The sequence below is a fragment of the Coturnix japonica genome, chromosome Z (genome assembly GCF_054131305.1).
Source record: "Coturnix japonica strain WE chromosome Z, WE-NBRP24, whole genome shotgun sequence".
NCBI lineage: Eukaryota > Metazoa > Chordata > Aves > Galliformes > Phasianidae > Coturnix > Coturnix japonica.
This window is the reverse complement of record NC_140702.1, coordinates 2,378,714-2,394,723: the sequence shown is the minus strand read 5'-3', so window position 1 is coordinate 2,394,723 and position 16,010 is coordinate 2,378,714. Positions and strand designations below refer to the sequence as shown.

General features: G+C 47.5%; 1 protein-coding gene across 7 annotated transcripts in view; it reads left to right on the top strand.

The window, feature by feature from the left end:
• LOC146753437 (rho GTPase-activating protein 32-like) overlaps positions 1–12,773 on the top strand; it is a 31,511-nt gene extending 18,738 nt beyond the window's left edge. For 6 of the 7 annotated variants that reach the window (XM_085530509.1, XM_085530511.1, XM_085530507.1 and 3 more), the window contains 19 exons: positions 712–783; positions 1,895–2,001; positions 3,028–3,100; positions 3,228–3,300; positions 3,647–3,769; positions 3,882–3,959; positions 4,144–4,225; positions 4,496–4,639; positions 5,073–5,175; positions 5,336–5,468; positions 6,474–6,556; positions 6,919–7,026; positions 7,391–7,536; positions 7,987–8,185; positions 8,882–9,024; positions 9,354–10,341; positions 10,629–10,714; positions 11,200–11,315; positions 12,270–12,773. In XM_085530509.1, the coding sequence (XP_085386635.1) occupies positions 3,247–3,300; positions 3,647–3,769; positions 3,882–3,959; positions 4,144–4,225; positions 4,496–4,639; positions 5,073–5,175; positions 5,336–5,468; positions 6,474–6,556; positions 6,919–7,026; positions 7,391–7,536; positions 7,987–8,185; positions 8,882–9,024; positions 9,354–9,778 (1,821 nt within the window). In that variant the 5' untranslated portion in view covers positions 712–783; positions 1,895–2,001; positions 3,028–3,100; positions 3,228–3,246 and the 3' untranslated portion in view covers positions 9,779–10,341; positions 10,629–10,714; positions 11,200–11,315; positions 12,270–12,773. Of the gene's footprint in view, positions 1–711; positions 784–1,894; positions 2,002–2,333; positions 2,656–3,027; positions 3,101–3,227; positions 3,301–3,646; positions 3,770–3,881; positions 3,960–4,143; positions 4,226–4,495; positions 4,640–5,072; positions 5,176–5,335; positions 5,469–6,473; positions 6,557–6,918; positions 7,027–7,390; positions 7,537–7,986; positions 8,186–8,881; positions 9,025–9,353; positions 10,342–10,628; positions 10,715–11,199; positions 11,316–12,269 lie in introns of those variants that run through there. The other variant, XM_085530513.1, reaches the window with a different exon arrangement.
• Positions 12,774–16,010: the final 3,237 nt, after the last annotated feature.

The window sequence follows — 16,010 nt, the reverse complement described above, 5'->3', positions numbered from 1 at the left end:
CTAATTGCAGGGCCCTGAGAAACCTCTGGGGCACATTAGGGGGCACTGGCTTCCATGTGAGTGTTCCCAGGTTCCCAGAAGTCAACAGGGAAGCCTTTGGAGACCCCTTGGGAAGACTCAGTGGGGCCCTAGAGTGATGTAGCAGCTTGTGTTGGTTGCATCTGCTTGGCAGGGAAGCGATTTCCCTGGTTGAAGCTGACTGACTGGGAGGTGATTTCCTTGGTTTAATTAATTTAATTACCTGGATTATAATTAAATAACACTGTTCAGCATTCAATCAAGATTACATTTTTCCAAAGTACTTCAGTCATGCATCTGTAGCAGCTTTGCTAAAATATATCGAGTTTATTCAAAATTCCAGTGATGCTCCTAAAGCACTTGAAGTGCATTTGAGGTGGGGAGGGACAAAACAGCTCTGAGAGAATCATCATCAAATCAGAACATGGGAACGGTAACTAATAGCAGAGATTCTGAAAAGAACATTTAAATTTTCAAATTACCTTTTTCTAAAGTTGTATTTCACCAAGTTTCATCAATGTGCACACTGAAAAGCTGACTTGCTATGTTTCTTTTTATAAAAAATCATGTGTTACAATTGAGAAAAGAAGGTATAGCATGTAACATTCTCCAAGTAAAGTGCAAAAAACATTTCTTCACAGTTCCAATTAATGTCTTCTGTTTTGTTCAGACTCACTAAATGATGTATTTCAGGGTACATCACATGGGAATATAAGAAGACTATTCAGAACAGGAGCTGCAGAGCAAGATGAACGGCATGAGAAGGTAAGGCCGGGAACCAAGGACACAGCTTTTGTGTCACTCAGCCACCTGTGGCAGAGGTCAGGATTTCAGCAGGGATTTCTGCAGACGTTCCTTGAACACCCCCAGGGTGGGTGACTCCACCACCTCCCTGGGCAGTCCATTCCAGTGCCTGGCCACCCTTTCTGAGAAGTAATATTTCCTAATGTCCAGCCTGAACCTCCCCTGCCGCAGCTTGAAACCATTCCCTCTAGTTCTATCAGTAATGACATGAGAGAAGAGGCCGACCTCCAGCTCACTGCAACCTCCCTTCAGGAAGTTATAGAGAGCAATGAGGTCTCCCCTGAGCCATCTCTTCTCCAGGCTGGACATTCCCAGCTCCCGCAGCCTCTTCTTATATGGCCCCATTGTGCTCCAGACCCCTCACCAGCTTTGTTGCCCTTCTTTGAACACCTTCCAATGCCTCAGTGTCTTTTTTGCAGTGAGGGGCCACAAACTGGAAACAGAATTCGAGTTGTGGCCTCACCAGTGCTGGGTACAGGGAGACAGTCACCTCTCTGCTCCTGCTGGCATCACTGTTTCTGATGCAAAATGTATGTAAGTGTCACATGTGTGACATCCTTTTTGATGGAGTTCTGTGACTGGAGTTCAATGGATTTGAGAGCTGACTTGAAGCCTGTGGGCATCACCCAGGAGTTGGGGTGAGAGGATGAGGCGCAGGAACAGGAGCCTCTTTGGTCGTTATTAAACTCCCAACTTTTTGGTCAGGAATTTCTGTGTGTTTCTTTATCATGTAAAAAACAGAGTCATTGTGCAGCTTGTGAATGAATTGATTCACGCCTGCTGATTGGTGCTGTTCTCTACAGGGAGCTGCAATGGAAATGGACACTTGTGGTCCACTGTCCAGCCCCCTCCCGTGTTGGATTTTCTGGGCTTTGAGACACGTCTTCCAGATGCACTTTGTGTTATTTCTGATGTGTTGACCTGTTGAGCTCCAGCCCCAAATGAGGATTCAAGTACTACCACAGCAGTCCATTGGGACTGTAGTATTTCTTGCTAAACAGAATTCGTGTGCACCCTTGTCTTTCGTCTGTACAAAGGATCTTGTAATCATCTCTGCCTGTGTTTCTTTTAGACCCAGAGATGAAGCAGAGAGGAACACAGACTTGGGTGGATCTTCATTCAGGAGCAGGGACACGTCATGCTCACCTGAGGTGTCTGGCTGACAGCAAGAGCAGAGAGGTAAGTTTCATAGGGTCGCGTGCCCATTTTATTTTATTTTTAATTCATGATGCATAGAGGCGTTCCCCAGACAAAGTGAGCATTTCTCAACTGGACTTTGTAGAAATGAGCTAGGCAGTGAAAATGGGTTTGAAGCATCCCAAAGAGCCCCGCAAGAGAATACTGAGAGTTAATCTGGCACCCTCCTTTGGAAACATCCAGTGTCTGTCAGCTCTTCAGCTGTGCCCTAACACCTCCCATTGCGCTGCCACACCAGGATAGAATTCCAAGCCCACACTGAGTCCTGGAATGTTGTGGTGCCGTGTTGGAATCAGATGTGACCACGTGGTCTTGGCTCCCCGCCTTGTGGGGGGTCATGGTGGACCAGGCTGTTGGCCGTTGGTGATGTCATAAGCGTCTGGAATGAGGGGAGGAGCGGTGCGTTCTGTGTTCCTTTGTGGGTGAGCTAGTGGTCGGAGTGGTTGGTTGTCTTGTTGTTGTTGTGCCTTTAGTGCCGTTAGTTAGTTTGTTCTGTTTGTTAGTTAGTTCTGTTTGTTAGTTACTTCTGTTTGTTAGTTAGTTTTGTTTGTTAGTTAGTGACTTTAGTTAGTTAGTGCCGTTAGTTAGTTCCTTTAGTGTTTTTTTCTTCACACCGTCGTGTGCAGCAGCTTGTAGGTAAGCTGAGCTGGTGTGGGATGGATGGGTGGGCAGTGAGGTGTTGAGAACTGCTGGCTGTCGGAGCTCACAGCACCGTATTGCTTACTCTGGACCATCAGACGTAATTTTCCCCTGGTACACACGTTCCAAAGGGGGTATCAGTAAAGTTGGCACCTGTCCCGTGCTTCTTCCATTGTCTTTGCTCAGTAGTGGAAGCGTTGTAAAGTTGCTGGGTGGACAGACATCACGTAGCCTGAGACTCAGCATGTCTTGCAGCAAGTGGATGGGACGGTTGTGCTGTGTGTGTTATTCCATGACTGTCTTAGCCCTGCTCACTGACCTGCTCTTTCTCTCTCCTCTCCTCGCCCTCCGCCCACTGCCTCGGTGCAGCTTTTGCTCTCATTCCATCAGAGCAAAGCGACAAGGAACTGCTGCAGATAGCTTGAGGTGATCTCACTGCCAGGTACGTGCCATGTTTTGTCCCCCCGCATGGTTTTGGCTCAGGGTATGCGCGGGTAGCTCTGAAGAAGTCTGTCCATACTGTGCTGTGTGAATAGAGAAAACAGAAGTGTGTTTCTGCTCTGTTCCAGTGTCTTCACACTTGCTGTGATGGGTGCTGCGTGCAGTGGGATCAGCCGTGAGCCTGAGGTGGCGGCGACGGAGGTACAGTATGAAGCTCTGGCTGGTCTTTTTTCCCTGTGTTGAGCCATTAGAAGGAGCTGCAGGTGTACTCTCCTGCAGGCAAGAATGGGCCAAAAAGGGCCTGGCCAACTTTCTGTACCAGTGCCATTGCTGATTAGTCTGTGTTGAGAGAGATGCATCTTTGCATGGCCTGGCAATGCGCACCAGGAAGGGAAATAACTGTGATGAGACGTGCAGCTCCTTCTGAAGTGCTGCTGATAAGGACGGAGCGCATTTGCTGCAGCTTTCTCTGCAGATGTGCTCCTCACCTTGAAATCCTCCTGGTATGTCCTCAGCTCCTGACCACAGCCTGTGCTCTGTTTTGCAGGCTGATAACATGTGGAAGCCGCAGCTGGAGCGTGCTGTGTCATCTATCAACGTTCCAGCGATTGCGGCGGCCCATGTTATTAAGAGCCACGTCGCCCAGGGGCCGGGTGAGCTCTCCCTTGAGGTAAGCAGTTAGAGGCGTTCCTTGTTGTCATGCATAGAAGAAGGCAGTCGTTTGAGATTTGTTTTCCTACCAGATTTGCTGAATCCGGGATTGACATTTCAATTTCTTTCAGGTCGGAGATCTGGTGTCCATTGTTGACATGCCACCAAAGGAGCTGAGCCCCTGTTGGAGAGGCAAGCGTGGCTTTGAGGTAGGCACACGTTTCTGACTAGAGAGCACAACTTGAGTAGAGTCGGGAATCTCAGGTTGGAGCTGCTCTGCCTGCACAGGATGGCTTCTGGATGCAAACGGTTGCCCTGTGTCGGTGTCAGAGGACCTTCCCTTTGGCTCTGGGCTCGCGCTAATGCCCACCTGTCTTTTTGTTCTTGTTACAGGTTGGACTTTTCCCTGGTGAGTGCGTGGAACTCATCAGTGGAAAAGTTCCTGAGTCCCTGGTCAATTCACTGCCAAAGCCAGGTACATATGTTACATCTGATAATGCGGGTTAGTAAAACGGGGTCAGAATGTAACTATCAAGGGATTCGTTAATGCCCAAGTTCAGCAAGCTTTGCAAGAGGAGTGCATTAAGCTCCATGGGCACCTCCAGGGATGGGGAAAATCTGTTATTGCTTGTCATTGTTGATACTGTTCTTCCAGTTGTTACATGCTCTGTTGAATGCATTATGTTTGGCCTCGTCCAACGGAGCCAAGCCTGAAATGAAGTGGTTTCTTTGTTTTGTTGTGCAGTGCCAAGGAGACGGGGCAAGCTCATCCCCTTCCTTCGTTCCCTGGTGAAGGCCCGTCCCAGGAGAGCGACGGAGCCTGAGCCGGAGAAGGAAGGGTTGTTTGGGTGTGACCTGGGGGAGCACCTTCTTCGCTCTGGCCGTGATGGTAAGGAACAGCCCATTCCTGGATCTATCTCCGTTGGGCGTGTAAAGGTGAAAGGGAGGTCATATCCTCCAATTGTTTCAGCCAGATAACGTAGGAAGCCTTCTGGACACAGAGAGCAGCCAGCATCCTTTCCCTAACTTTTCTGGACATGGGATTGGACTCCTCTATTCCCCAGGGAGCTGTGATGGAACTTGCAGTGTCTGTGGCTTTGCCAGAATTACTTTCTCCAGGCTGTTGATAGGTTGTGGCATTTCTGGAAAGCCAAGAACACATCTCTGTACAGTTTCCTCTCAGCTGTCTCTGCCAGCTTTCTCCTCTAAGGAGGAAGCAAGCAGTAGCCTGGCTGGGCTTAGTGGATGGGATGTGAGAAGGGCATGGCCTGAACCAGGACTTGAGTAAGAAGCTGAGCTAACCACTGGCTCTTGTTCTGTAGTCCCCCAGGTCCTCGAGAGCTGTGCTCAGTTCATTGAGGAGAATGGCGTAGTGCGCGGGATATACCGCCTGTCTGGCGTCATGTCCAAGATCCAGCGACTACGGTAAGAGTGCTGTGACTGACACAGCTGTCAGTAGGGCCCCGTGCCATGCTGCGGGCGTTCAGAGGAACCCCTTCCTTTTCTTGACTGTATGTTGTGTGGCTTTGGACTTGTTTTCGTCTTTCTCAAAGCCCTCTGCCCAATTCTGTGTCCTTCTCTGCAGCCATGAATTTGATTCAGAGCAGGTGCCAGAGCTCAGCGTCCGTGATATTCACAGTGTGAGCTCTGTATGCAAGATGTACTTCAGGGAGCTCCCAAACCCTCTCCTCACCAACCAGCTGTATGACCAGTTCTCGGTAAGCACAGGGCAATGTCTTGGAAAAGATACGTACCTGTTCCCTGGGCGTCCTGGCTAGTGGTTGCAGCAGTGCCCCAGCTCTGAGGTCTTCTTTCTGTTAGCCCCATGAGGCATGTCTTTGGCACATCCTACCTCTCACTGATACCGCTTTTGGTGGTGCCAGGAGGTGCTGATTTAAGTTATTCACCATACTTGCGAGAATTCCCTTTCCTTTGCTGTTCCCCAACTATTGGTAGAATGGGGTTAATAGCAAAGTGGACTTGGAGAGGAATGCCTGCTGCAAGGAGCTGCAATACGCAATCAGGCTGTAAAGCCCCCCAGAGCTTGGCCTTGATGGCGCAGGCTGAGTGCTGCTGTGTTCCCCTGATGCCTCTTGGAAGGCATCGAGTCTGCCTCGGTGCTGACCACCAGCACGCTGGCCCCACGGTTCCCAATCCTTTGGCAGCTATTTAGGCTGACTCGTGTCTGAATCACAGAATCACAGAATCACAGCATTGTAAGGGTTGGAAGGGACCTCTAGAGATCATCAAGTCCAACCCCCCTGCCAAAGCAGGCTCCCTACACCATATCACACAGGCAGGCGTCCAGGCAGGTCTTGAATATCTCCAGAGAAGGAGACTCCACCACCTCCCTGGGCAGCCTGTTCCAGTGCTCCGTCACCCTCACTGTAAAGAAGATCTTTACAAATGTGCGGAACTTCCTATGCTGTACTTTCATCCCATTACCCCTAGTCCTATCCCCACACACTACTGAAAAGAGACCAGACTCACCACTATGGCTCCCACACCTCAGGTATTTATAAACCTGGATCAAGTCCCCTCTCAGCCTTCATTTCTCAAGGCTAAACAGACCCAGTTCCCTAAGTCTCTCCTCACAGGGGAGATGCTCCAGGCCCTTCACCATCTTAGTGGCCCTCTGCAGGACTCTTTCCAAGAGATCCCTGTCTTTTTTGTACTGGGGAGCCCAGAACTGGACACAGTAATCCCTTCGTTCCTTATTCCAGGACGCTGCTTGTGCAGCTACCGAGGAGGAGAGGTTTGTGAGAATGAAGGATGCCATCCAGCAGCTGCCCGCTCCTCACTACAGGTCAGTGCTGCCCTCGGTCTGCTGAGCTCAGCCCTGCTGCCTTTCAGAGGGTGATGATGCGATTCCAGGTGTTGTCTCACACCTGCAACATCATTCCTGTGCACGCTGCAGCAGCTGAAGGCTGCACTGGGTCAATTGATTGGGTCATTTTCTTGGCATGGGATCATGGTTGGTGCAGCCGATGGCTGCGGCTGTGCTTTGCAGGGCTTGGTGCTGCGGCGTGGTGGCACTGGGAACATTTTATCTACTTCATATTCAGGGACTGTAGAAATGACATCAACCACCATGAAGTGAGGTTTGTTTTGTGCACTGCAGCACAGCTTGCTTTTTGGTGCTGAACATCTGCCCCTCTTGTTTTCCAGGACGCTGGAGCATCTGATGCGTCATTTGGCGTCTCTTGCTGGGAACTGTTCGGTCACCAACATGGATGCTCACAATTTAGCCATAGTGTGGGCTCCAAACCTCTTAAGGTAATCTTCTTTTTCTGTTTGAGCACAATGCTTAGTTCTGCTCTCCAGAAAGAAAGCAATCCTCCCTTCTTCTTCATCTAATGTGCTCTTCTCCTGTAAAAGCTGTCAGAAGTGGCTGGCAGCAGAGGTAGAGCCTGAACTGCTCTCTCCCAACCCCAGGGGCACAATTTCTATGTGACAGTTTCGGCTCTCTTGTTTAGCTGGGACTGCTGTGTCGTTGATCAAGGAGAATTTCGTAGGTGCTGATGCTGATTGCCCACTGCAAAAGTCTCCAGAGCCCAGTTGGACTGCTTTGGGCTGCAAAAATTCAGACCTGGGGAAACAGTCTTGGAGGAATGACTTGTAAAATCTGCCTTTTCTTCAGATCCCAGCACAGCCAGTCAGCCTGCGCCAGTGGAGGAGCTGCCTCCATAGAAGTCCAGACGCAGACAGCAGTGGTGGAGTTCATCATTAGCCACACAGACGGCCTCTTTGGCTCCAAATCCACGTCAGCCATGGGAGACGGAGCAGGTGAGTATCTTCCTCCATTATCTTGATCTTGATCTAATTGAGGCCACGATCTTTCAAATACACTTTGACTCTCAACGGGACAGGAGGCTTCTGGGCTTAGATGAGAACATGGCACCCTGTTGCTGGGTCCTGAGAATGAGAACACTGTCCCTGCCTTTATGATGTTCTGAATGGGGGTGAAGCATAATTGAAGTGTGGCAGCAAAGCTTTCTGAGTTCCCGGACCTGTCTTCTAGGGTTGGTTTTTTTTTTTTTATGCCTCTTTTCATACAGTGAGCAGCTCTTAATTGTGGCTGTGTCCTTTGCCATGAGCATACCTCTGAGCACCCAGTTACTTTGAGCTCCTCTTCTTCCAGTGGCTCGGATAAGCAAGTCTGAGAAAAATGCAGAACTGGGATGGTTGTGCTGCTGCTTTCTGATCCTCCGTCTTACCTGTGGTTTTCCCTTGCAGGGCACAGTTCTGAACCTGAGCCCAAGTCTGTGTTGGAGTCTCCTCATGCTGCAAAGCTGCTCACCGTGCAGGAGGCACAGGCCCTGAGAGGCCAGAGCAGCTCTCCTGCAGTGATAAGGAGCAGTGAAATCGAAGTGGAGGAAGGCCCCACAGCTGCACCAGGGAGATTCCACACAATCATTGATTTTCCATCTGAAAGGTAAAGAGGACTTCCCTTTCCAGCCCCTATCATAACTGGTCAGATGGGTTTTATTGGTTTACTTTTTGTCCATTATATCTTTGAGGATTCAACTAACACACAGTTGCCGAATGGGCTCAGTGGAGCCACACAAGGTGCCTTTCCTTCCTGGTTGGGCAGGCAGTCACGAGATGCAGAAAGCCACGCTGGCGTCTATCCTGGTCTGTGCTGGCTGTATCACGAAACGTTGGGGTTTTCCTGATTTCAGGGCCACGTGCCTGAAACCAGTTCCTGTTCTCCTCTAAGGAGAGCTGTTGGTCAGACTTGCTGGCACTAGAAATTAAAGATGGCAGTGAGCTGAGGCCGGGGTGGTGTTAGCATAAGAGTCAGAGATGCTTTTGAACTTCCCTTATGTCTGCACAGTTCCTCAGAAAGCAGTTAGGCCTGCCAGCTTCTGTCCTGTCTGGCTGTGGAGCCTTTGCTCACATGCTCCGCATCTTGCTTGACATGGTTGAGAGGAATGTAGCCAGCAGGACTTGAGGGCTGAGCTGTAGGAATGGAAGCATCCTCTGCTGTTTGAAACAGAGCGCGTTTCTAAGCTGTGTTTCAGCAGAAAGCAGGCAGTGCCAGGAATAGGGAACTGTTGGCAAGGGCTCGGTGCAACTCTTCCCTCACCCTGCACCACGACTGACAGCATGCTCTGTTTTCTCTCTCCAGTCCAAGGCGTCCCAGAAGGATGGAATCACCTGCTGGCAGTTGGTGTTCTTGCTTTTGCCTGCACAGAACATCACCGGTGGATGAACACCAACTGCAGAGCAGTGCCAGGGAGCCATCAGAAACAGAAGTCGTGCTCCTGGCAGGTAAGCGAGCAAATCCAGCAAAAATCCAGCAAAAACACTGCTTGTCAGCAACACAGGTAGAATTCATGCTTTCAGTGGGCTTGTACCTCCTCCTAGCATTCAAGCCTGTGCCTGTCATCTTCAGTTGACCCCTGTCTTTCCCAAATGAGTCTCTTGTCAACACAAGAGCTGGACCTGCACAAGGATCACTTTCAAGGCAGTGACACTGTTGCTAGAAGCCTATTTGCTTCTGCCCACCACCACTACAAAATGCCAAATGTCAAGAACCTCTTTCATGATTTATCTTGTGAACATTCAACACTAACCGCTGTGCATCTACTCCTTCCTAGGTGACTCCAGCCCTTGTGCGCCTCGAAGACCCAGGGCAAGTGATGATGGTGCATCCTGTGCTTCCATCAGTATTGAACTGTTAGGAAGCACAGGATGCGGCAGTTCAAAGGAAAGCCTTCTATGTGACAGCAGCGAAGGACAGAAGAGTGTCATAATTGTGGAAGCCCTTATTCATCCCATCCCTCCGGAAGCTGCTGACCTGAGCCTGCCAGATGCCACAGTCACCAGCCGGGACTGTGGCCCGGTGCCTTTCCAGGACAGCCCAGAGCAAGCCCAGCCCGAGTGCCCCGATAACAACACCTCCAAGCAGGACCAGGACAGCGTTAATGAGGAGCAGCCGAGACTCTTGGAGGGGGACTTGGAGTCAGGCCTCCAGTCCCAGGCACCAGGAAGCACCACGAGCTCTGAGACACTTTCTCCTTAACATCAGAGGATGAGTTCCATCTTTACCCCGGACCTTTCATTCCCTCCATTCTCCTATTGAATAAAGGCACGCTCGTGCTCAATCAACGCCTTGACTGCATTCTGAGTCTTCATTCACAGAGATTGGGATGAGTGTAAGAAACATCAAGGCAACTCAGCTTGCAACGCTCCGGCTGTGGGGTGCGTGCAGGGACACTGTAACCATACAGGGAAAGGCTTCCACTGCTTCCTAAAGCTGTAGTCCAGCCCTGCTACTGCTCTGTGGCACAAAGCCCTGAGGGATGTTCCATATTGTTAACCTAAGTGAAGCCAGCTTCATGCACTGTGTTTTGTTGTTGCTGGGTGAGAGGGGGATGCACGTTGGTGAGAAGATGAGCATTGCTGGATCTGCCACGAGTGTCCCTTCTGCCTCTAAGAATATGTCCTAAGTAGGATGTGAACACTGCTGGCACTTCCTCATTGCACGTGCTTGGAGGATCTTCAGTTCTTGCACATTCAGGATGTCTGTCAGTGACTACGAGGAAATTCTCAAGTACTAGGAATTCCATGAAACAGTTGGAACGGGTAAGTGTCATCTTTGTACAGAAACAGCACGCCTAACAGTCTGTCTCACCACTCTAGAATTAATCTGAGAATAGATTGACAGCTCTTGTCAGTTCTCTAAGTCAGGTTTCATTTGGATAAACTTGGAATTGGATTTTTGAGACCTGTTGGAAATTGATGGTGCTGATTACCTCTTCCTCTAATTAAAGCATTACACACAGTGTATGCTAGGTACTCTGCTTTACCTGTAATATTATATTAGAGAAGAATTCATGCTCAACTTTAAGCATCTGTGTTTTGATTTGTAGGTGGTTTTGCAAAGGTAAAACTCGGGCGGCATCTTCTTACTGGTGAAAAAGTTGCACTAAAAATCATGGAGAAAGTTACTGTAGGGGTAAGCCAAAAGGCATTTAAATATGATAATATCTTCTGTTGGAGTTGTGGAGTTCTCAGGAACATGGGGGCAGGTGGGATGGTACATAGGAATGCAGCCTACTGGTCCCATTGCCTTTTGAAAGATGCTGTAGAGCTGGAAAAAGTTTAACAGAGCACCACAAATCTTGTTCCTCATTGTTCAGAGGGCAGTATTCTCTGGCTTTAAAATGGAGGAAGTTATTACGTTATTACATTACATTACATTATTGTTACATTATTACAGCAACTTTACCAAAATGCCAATGAAAATGCTGAATGTTTTGTTTTTCAGTTTTCACAGCTCTGTTTCACAATTTCTATGGGAGTGATGTCAGCCATTGCTGAGTTGATGTTGAATTGTGTACTGTCCCATATGTGCTTGTTCTGTTCCACAGCAGTCAGATGTGGTACCTGGTATGTCACAGTAGTTAGCGATTTCATCGCTTGCTTTTATGGTCTCTTAAGGATGACTTGCCTCATGCTAAAACAGAAATTGATGCCTTGAAGAACTGAAGTCATCAACATGTTTGCCCATTGTATCATGTAAGAGAGACATCAAAGAAATATTTATAGTCTTAGAGGTAAGAAATAGTTTCTGCTCTCTGTGCTGTCATTGTTACTTATCTTTCTCTGATACTCTCTAAATGCATTTTCAGATAACCTTATCTTACAGGGAAGCTGTTTGATGACATTGTTTCTAAGGACCGCCTTTTGGAAGAGGAAGCTCCAGTCTTTTTTTGACAGACTGTTTCAGCAATTGCTTCTGTTCACAGTCAGGGTTATGCCCAGAGACCTCAAACCAGTGAGCATGAACTGCAGTCAGTCTTCCATAAATAATAATGAATGTGTTTTTATTTTTCTGTTGGGAGAGAAAGTTACAGTACTCCACTCCATTCCAGTGGATTGCAGGAGAGAACTGAAGGGGGAAAAAACAACACAAAGTAGAACTCATGGGTTGAGATAGAATTATGTTCTGAGATAGAGAAAAGGATAATAGTTATGTTGAATGCAAAAGCAATTGCTCACCACCTACCAATCAGTGCCCAGTTAGCCTCCTAGTAGTGGAAGAGATTTACATGAACTATTTACCCCCTTCAAAACTCTTTCCACAATATGTCATATAGTATGGAATATCCTTTGGCCAGTTTAAGTCAGCTGTCCTAGTTCTGTTCCTTCTCACTTCTTTGGGCTCTCAGCTGAAGTCTTGGTCCTGGCAGGTAAGGGTGCAAATCCAGCTTTCAAAACACTGCTTGTCAGCAACACAGGTAGAATTCATGCTTTCAGTGGGCTTGTACCTCGTTCTGGTGTTCAAGCCGTGCCTGACATCTTCAGTTGACCCCTGTCTTTCCCAAATGAGTCTCTTGTCAACACAAGAGCTGGACCTGTATGAGGATCACTTTCAAGACAGTGGCTCTGTTGCTTGAAGCCTATTTGCTTCTTCCTGCCGCCACTCTATAACCAAATATCAACAACCTCTTTCATGATTGAACTTGCAAACGTTTGACACTAACCCTTGTGTTTCTGTGCCTTCCTAGGTGATTCGAGCCCTTGTCAACCCCAAAGATCCAAACCAAGTAGTTATGTGCATTGTGTTTCCATCAATGGAGAGTTCTTATTAAGCACAAATCGCTGCAATTCAGATGACAGCCTTCCACATGGTAACAGTGATGGACACAAGGGGCTCATCCACGTTCATGCTCTCATATCTCCTGGCTCTGCTGAAGCTCCTGACCTGAGCCTGCCAGACACCACAGTCACTTGCCTGGATTGTGACCCAGCGCCTTTGCAGTGCTGCCCATCCCAAGCACAGCCCGAGTGCCCCAACAGCAGCACCACCATGCAGGAGCAGGGCAGCATCAGTGAGGTGAAGCTGAGCATCTTAGATGGGGACTTAGAGTCAGGCTGCCAGTCCCAGGCACCAGGCAGCAGCACCAGCTCTGAGCCACTCTCATCTTGACAAGAGGAGTCCTATCTTCACCCTTGACCTCTCAAGCCCTCCTGTCTTTTATTGAATAAAGTCACTCTCATGCTCAGTCATCGCCTTGGCTGCATTCCGAGTCTTCATTCACAGGGATTGGGATGAATGCAACAAACAGCAAGGCAGCTCAGCTTGCAATGCTATGGCTGTGGGGTTCGTGCAGGCAGAGCTCTGGGTTCCCATTTTGCCTGGCTTTGGGATGTCAGCAGCAAGATCTCTACCATTTTGTATGGGAGCAAATAATCTCTAGCATCCAGGTTGCTGCTCATGATAATCCCAGTCTTCCTGGCTGTCGCTTTGTGATACCTTTCAAAGCCTTTTGATACTCTTTGATGCCTTGGCTGCTCCCTAACACCTCTGTCCTCCTGCCATGTTGACTCATGTCTCCCACTTTGAAGCTGGCTTTGCAGATCATCTCCAGCCCTGTCATCATCACGCTGCAGCAGGAGGTGCTCACCTGGCCCAGTGTCTGGCAGTGCTGCTTGTTCTGCAGATGAGCAGCTGCCTCCTCATCTCTTCAGCTACAGGAGTTTTTCTCAGGGCAGTTAGATGCAGTCATGCTCCTCTGGATTTGGTGTGTTAAATCCATGCTGCATGGCAGCAGTCAGTGCAATACAAAGGTGTTCTGTGTGCCACAGCATTTCTCCAGGGGCTGCCAAAGGTAGAAGCACAACACAGCACCATCCTTCTGACAGTGCATATATTTTTTTTTTATTTCTAATCTTTTGCCAATGTCAGTTAGATTGTTTTAAAATATCCACACACCAAAATCTGACTACCAAGCAAATGTAATGAAAATGAAATGAAGGTGAGTTAGCGGAAAGCACAAGGACATGTTATATTAGGCTCTAGCAAATTTACAGGCAGTCACTGCATGAAGAGGTAGATTTGAGTTGCACATTATATGATTCCCACAAAGATTAAGGAAATCTGAAGCTTTCAATATATTTTTTTATTCTTTTTTCATTTCATTTTTTAAACACCTGACCCAGACCCCAACCCTCACAGGAGCTGTAAAGACAACAGCATTAACCCGCAATGTAACTCTAATCCTAACCCTTACCCTGATTCTAAAATCGTCTCTAACTCCAAATGTAACAACAAAAATGATGCTACAAGTTTGTAGCAAAAGGAACCTTAACCCTGATCATAATCCAAAAAAACAATCATTAAGGTAACAATAATCTTTACCTTAAAAGTAATATTAATCGGAGCCCAGATGATGCCTGCATCCAATCAGAAGCATGCTTTGCATTATTTAAGAGTTGTATTTTTTCCAATGAACTCTCTCTATTATCACGTTTATAAAGTAACAGAGTCTGTTCTTTTTCTCCTGACACTGTGCCTTACTCCTGACATCCCCTGGAAATGACCCAGATAGGGCACCATCAAAGTAATGCTAATAGTAATGTCAGTCCTAAGGGTATCTCTAGCCTCAGTGTTAATGGGACGCTAACAACAATCCCGACAGCCTTAAACATTCTGGTGGTGTGACAGAGGTGCTGCCTTGCACATGCTGGGCAGTCCCGTTGCCTGTTCAATGCAGGCGGCAGCGTAGAAACATGATGCCCGTGGTCAGAATGCCCTGTGGCAGATCCTGGCACCGGAGAACTGACTGGAGAACCATGAGAGAACTGACAACAAATCACTCCACATCAGAACCTGATCAGAATCAGAATCTGAGTTACTGGTTCTACCACCTGTAGTGTAGAATAGGTAGCCAATAAATGCTTTTCAACTGTGATGTATCTTTATTCTGCTCCATGCCAAACCCGTGTCCAAAACCTCATAGGGGTTCACAAAGAACTCTGGCTCTGCCAGAGCCCCCATCCAGACCCTTCTTGAGTTACATTCACATCTAGTTTGGATCCTCTGTATTTCCTGTGGAATTCTAAGCACAGTTTTCTAACAGATTTCTCATAAGCAACCAAAGCCATTTCCAGTTAGCCTCAAAGTCCATCAGTTCTAGTGCTCATGAATGTTGTACCAGCACACTGTTTGTTTTCTTCTTCCACAGAGCCATCGTGTCACATTTTACTTCACATTAAATCATGGAGATGAAAAAAGAGTGTTCTTGTGGATTAACACAGGACTTAGCCCCAGGAAATACTGGTTCTATTCTCATCCTGGTCACATATGCAGCAAACACATCATAAGCCTCTTGATCTATCTGGAATCAAATTTGCTGGCAAAATGGCAAAGAACCCTGCAGGTCTCATTTCTCTATTTGTATCACGAAGCAATCATGGTATTCTAATCCCTTGGGGAATCTGAGGGTAGTCATTCACCCCAGTACCGAGATTACCCTTATACTTAGTAAGTGTTAGATAAGAATCAGGAGAGAAACACTAATCATACATGAGATAAACAAGTAGCAAATGGATTATAAGAGAGTAATCCTATGTACAGCATAGTCTAATAAAATTAACATTGGAGTGGTTGGAGATAGAGAGCCTTTGGGGATGAGAGCACTGGAAACAAAGAAATATTGTAGAGATTCCTTGGAGTTGAGAAATAAAACAAAACAAACTCAGTTTTATTGTGACTTCTCCATTTTCCTACATGCAAAATTAAAGAAGTGATTGAATTATAAATGATAGAAGCAGAAAGAAAATTGGTCTGCCTCTGTGCCAGACTTCATTAAATATTGGCCATAGCAGTATATAAAGCCACAGAAAGGTAAAGTAAATGCAAAGCACTGAATGAGAGAAATGCCGTTTTACCACATGCACCATCACAAGAAGTAATTTCCTGCCTTCAGGGGTAACGAGAGCAATGACATCTTGACTTCAGCTGTTTCTGTCTATAAAGAAAAGTAGACCTGTGGAAGGAGGGAGAGATTTCCTGAAGCTGAGGATCAACCACTGTGAGACTGAGGGTGACTCTGTAGTGAAGGGATGTGGATCAGATCTGTGGGTGTCAGAAGCTCTCACAAGCTTGTCCAGTCAGCAGTGTAGTTCTTACTCTGTGACTGGGTGATTCTATGATTCTGTGCCTCTCCCTTCTGCAAATAGCTTCATAAGTCCTGAGCTCCTTATAAGTGCTTGGACCAGAAGGATTTCTCAGAAGAATGAGAACCCCCAACTAGTTGCCCTGTATTACTGGAAATTTCCAGTCTGGAGCCAGAAAGTCTTCAGATATATATAAGCCCACAGTAGTCCCAGTGCATACAACTGAGCCCTGCACTTAATTGTTTCATCCAATACTTAAGCTCACTCTTTTATTTGTATTTCTTTCTCCTTTCCCCTGTTAAAGATTTCATGGCTGCTCTCAGGTCACCTTGGAGCCTTTTGTACTC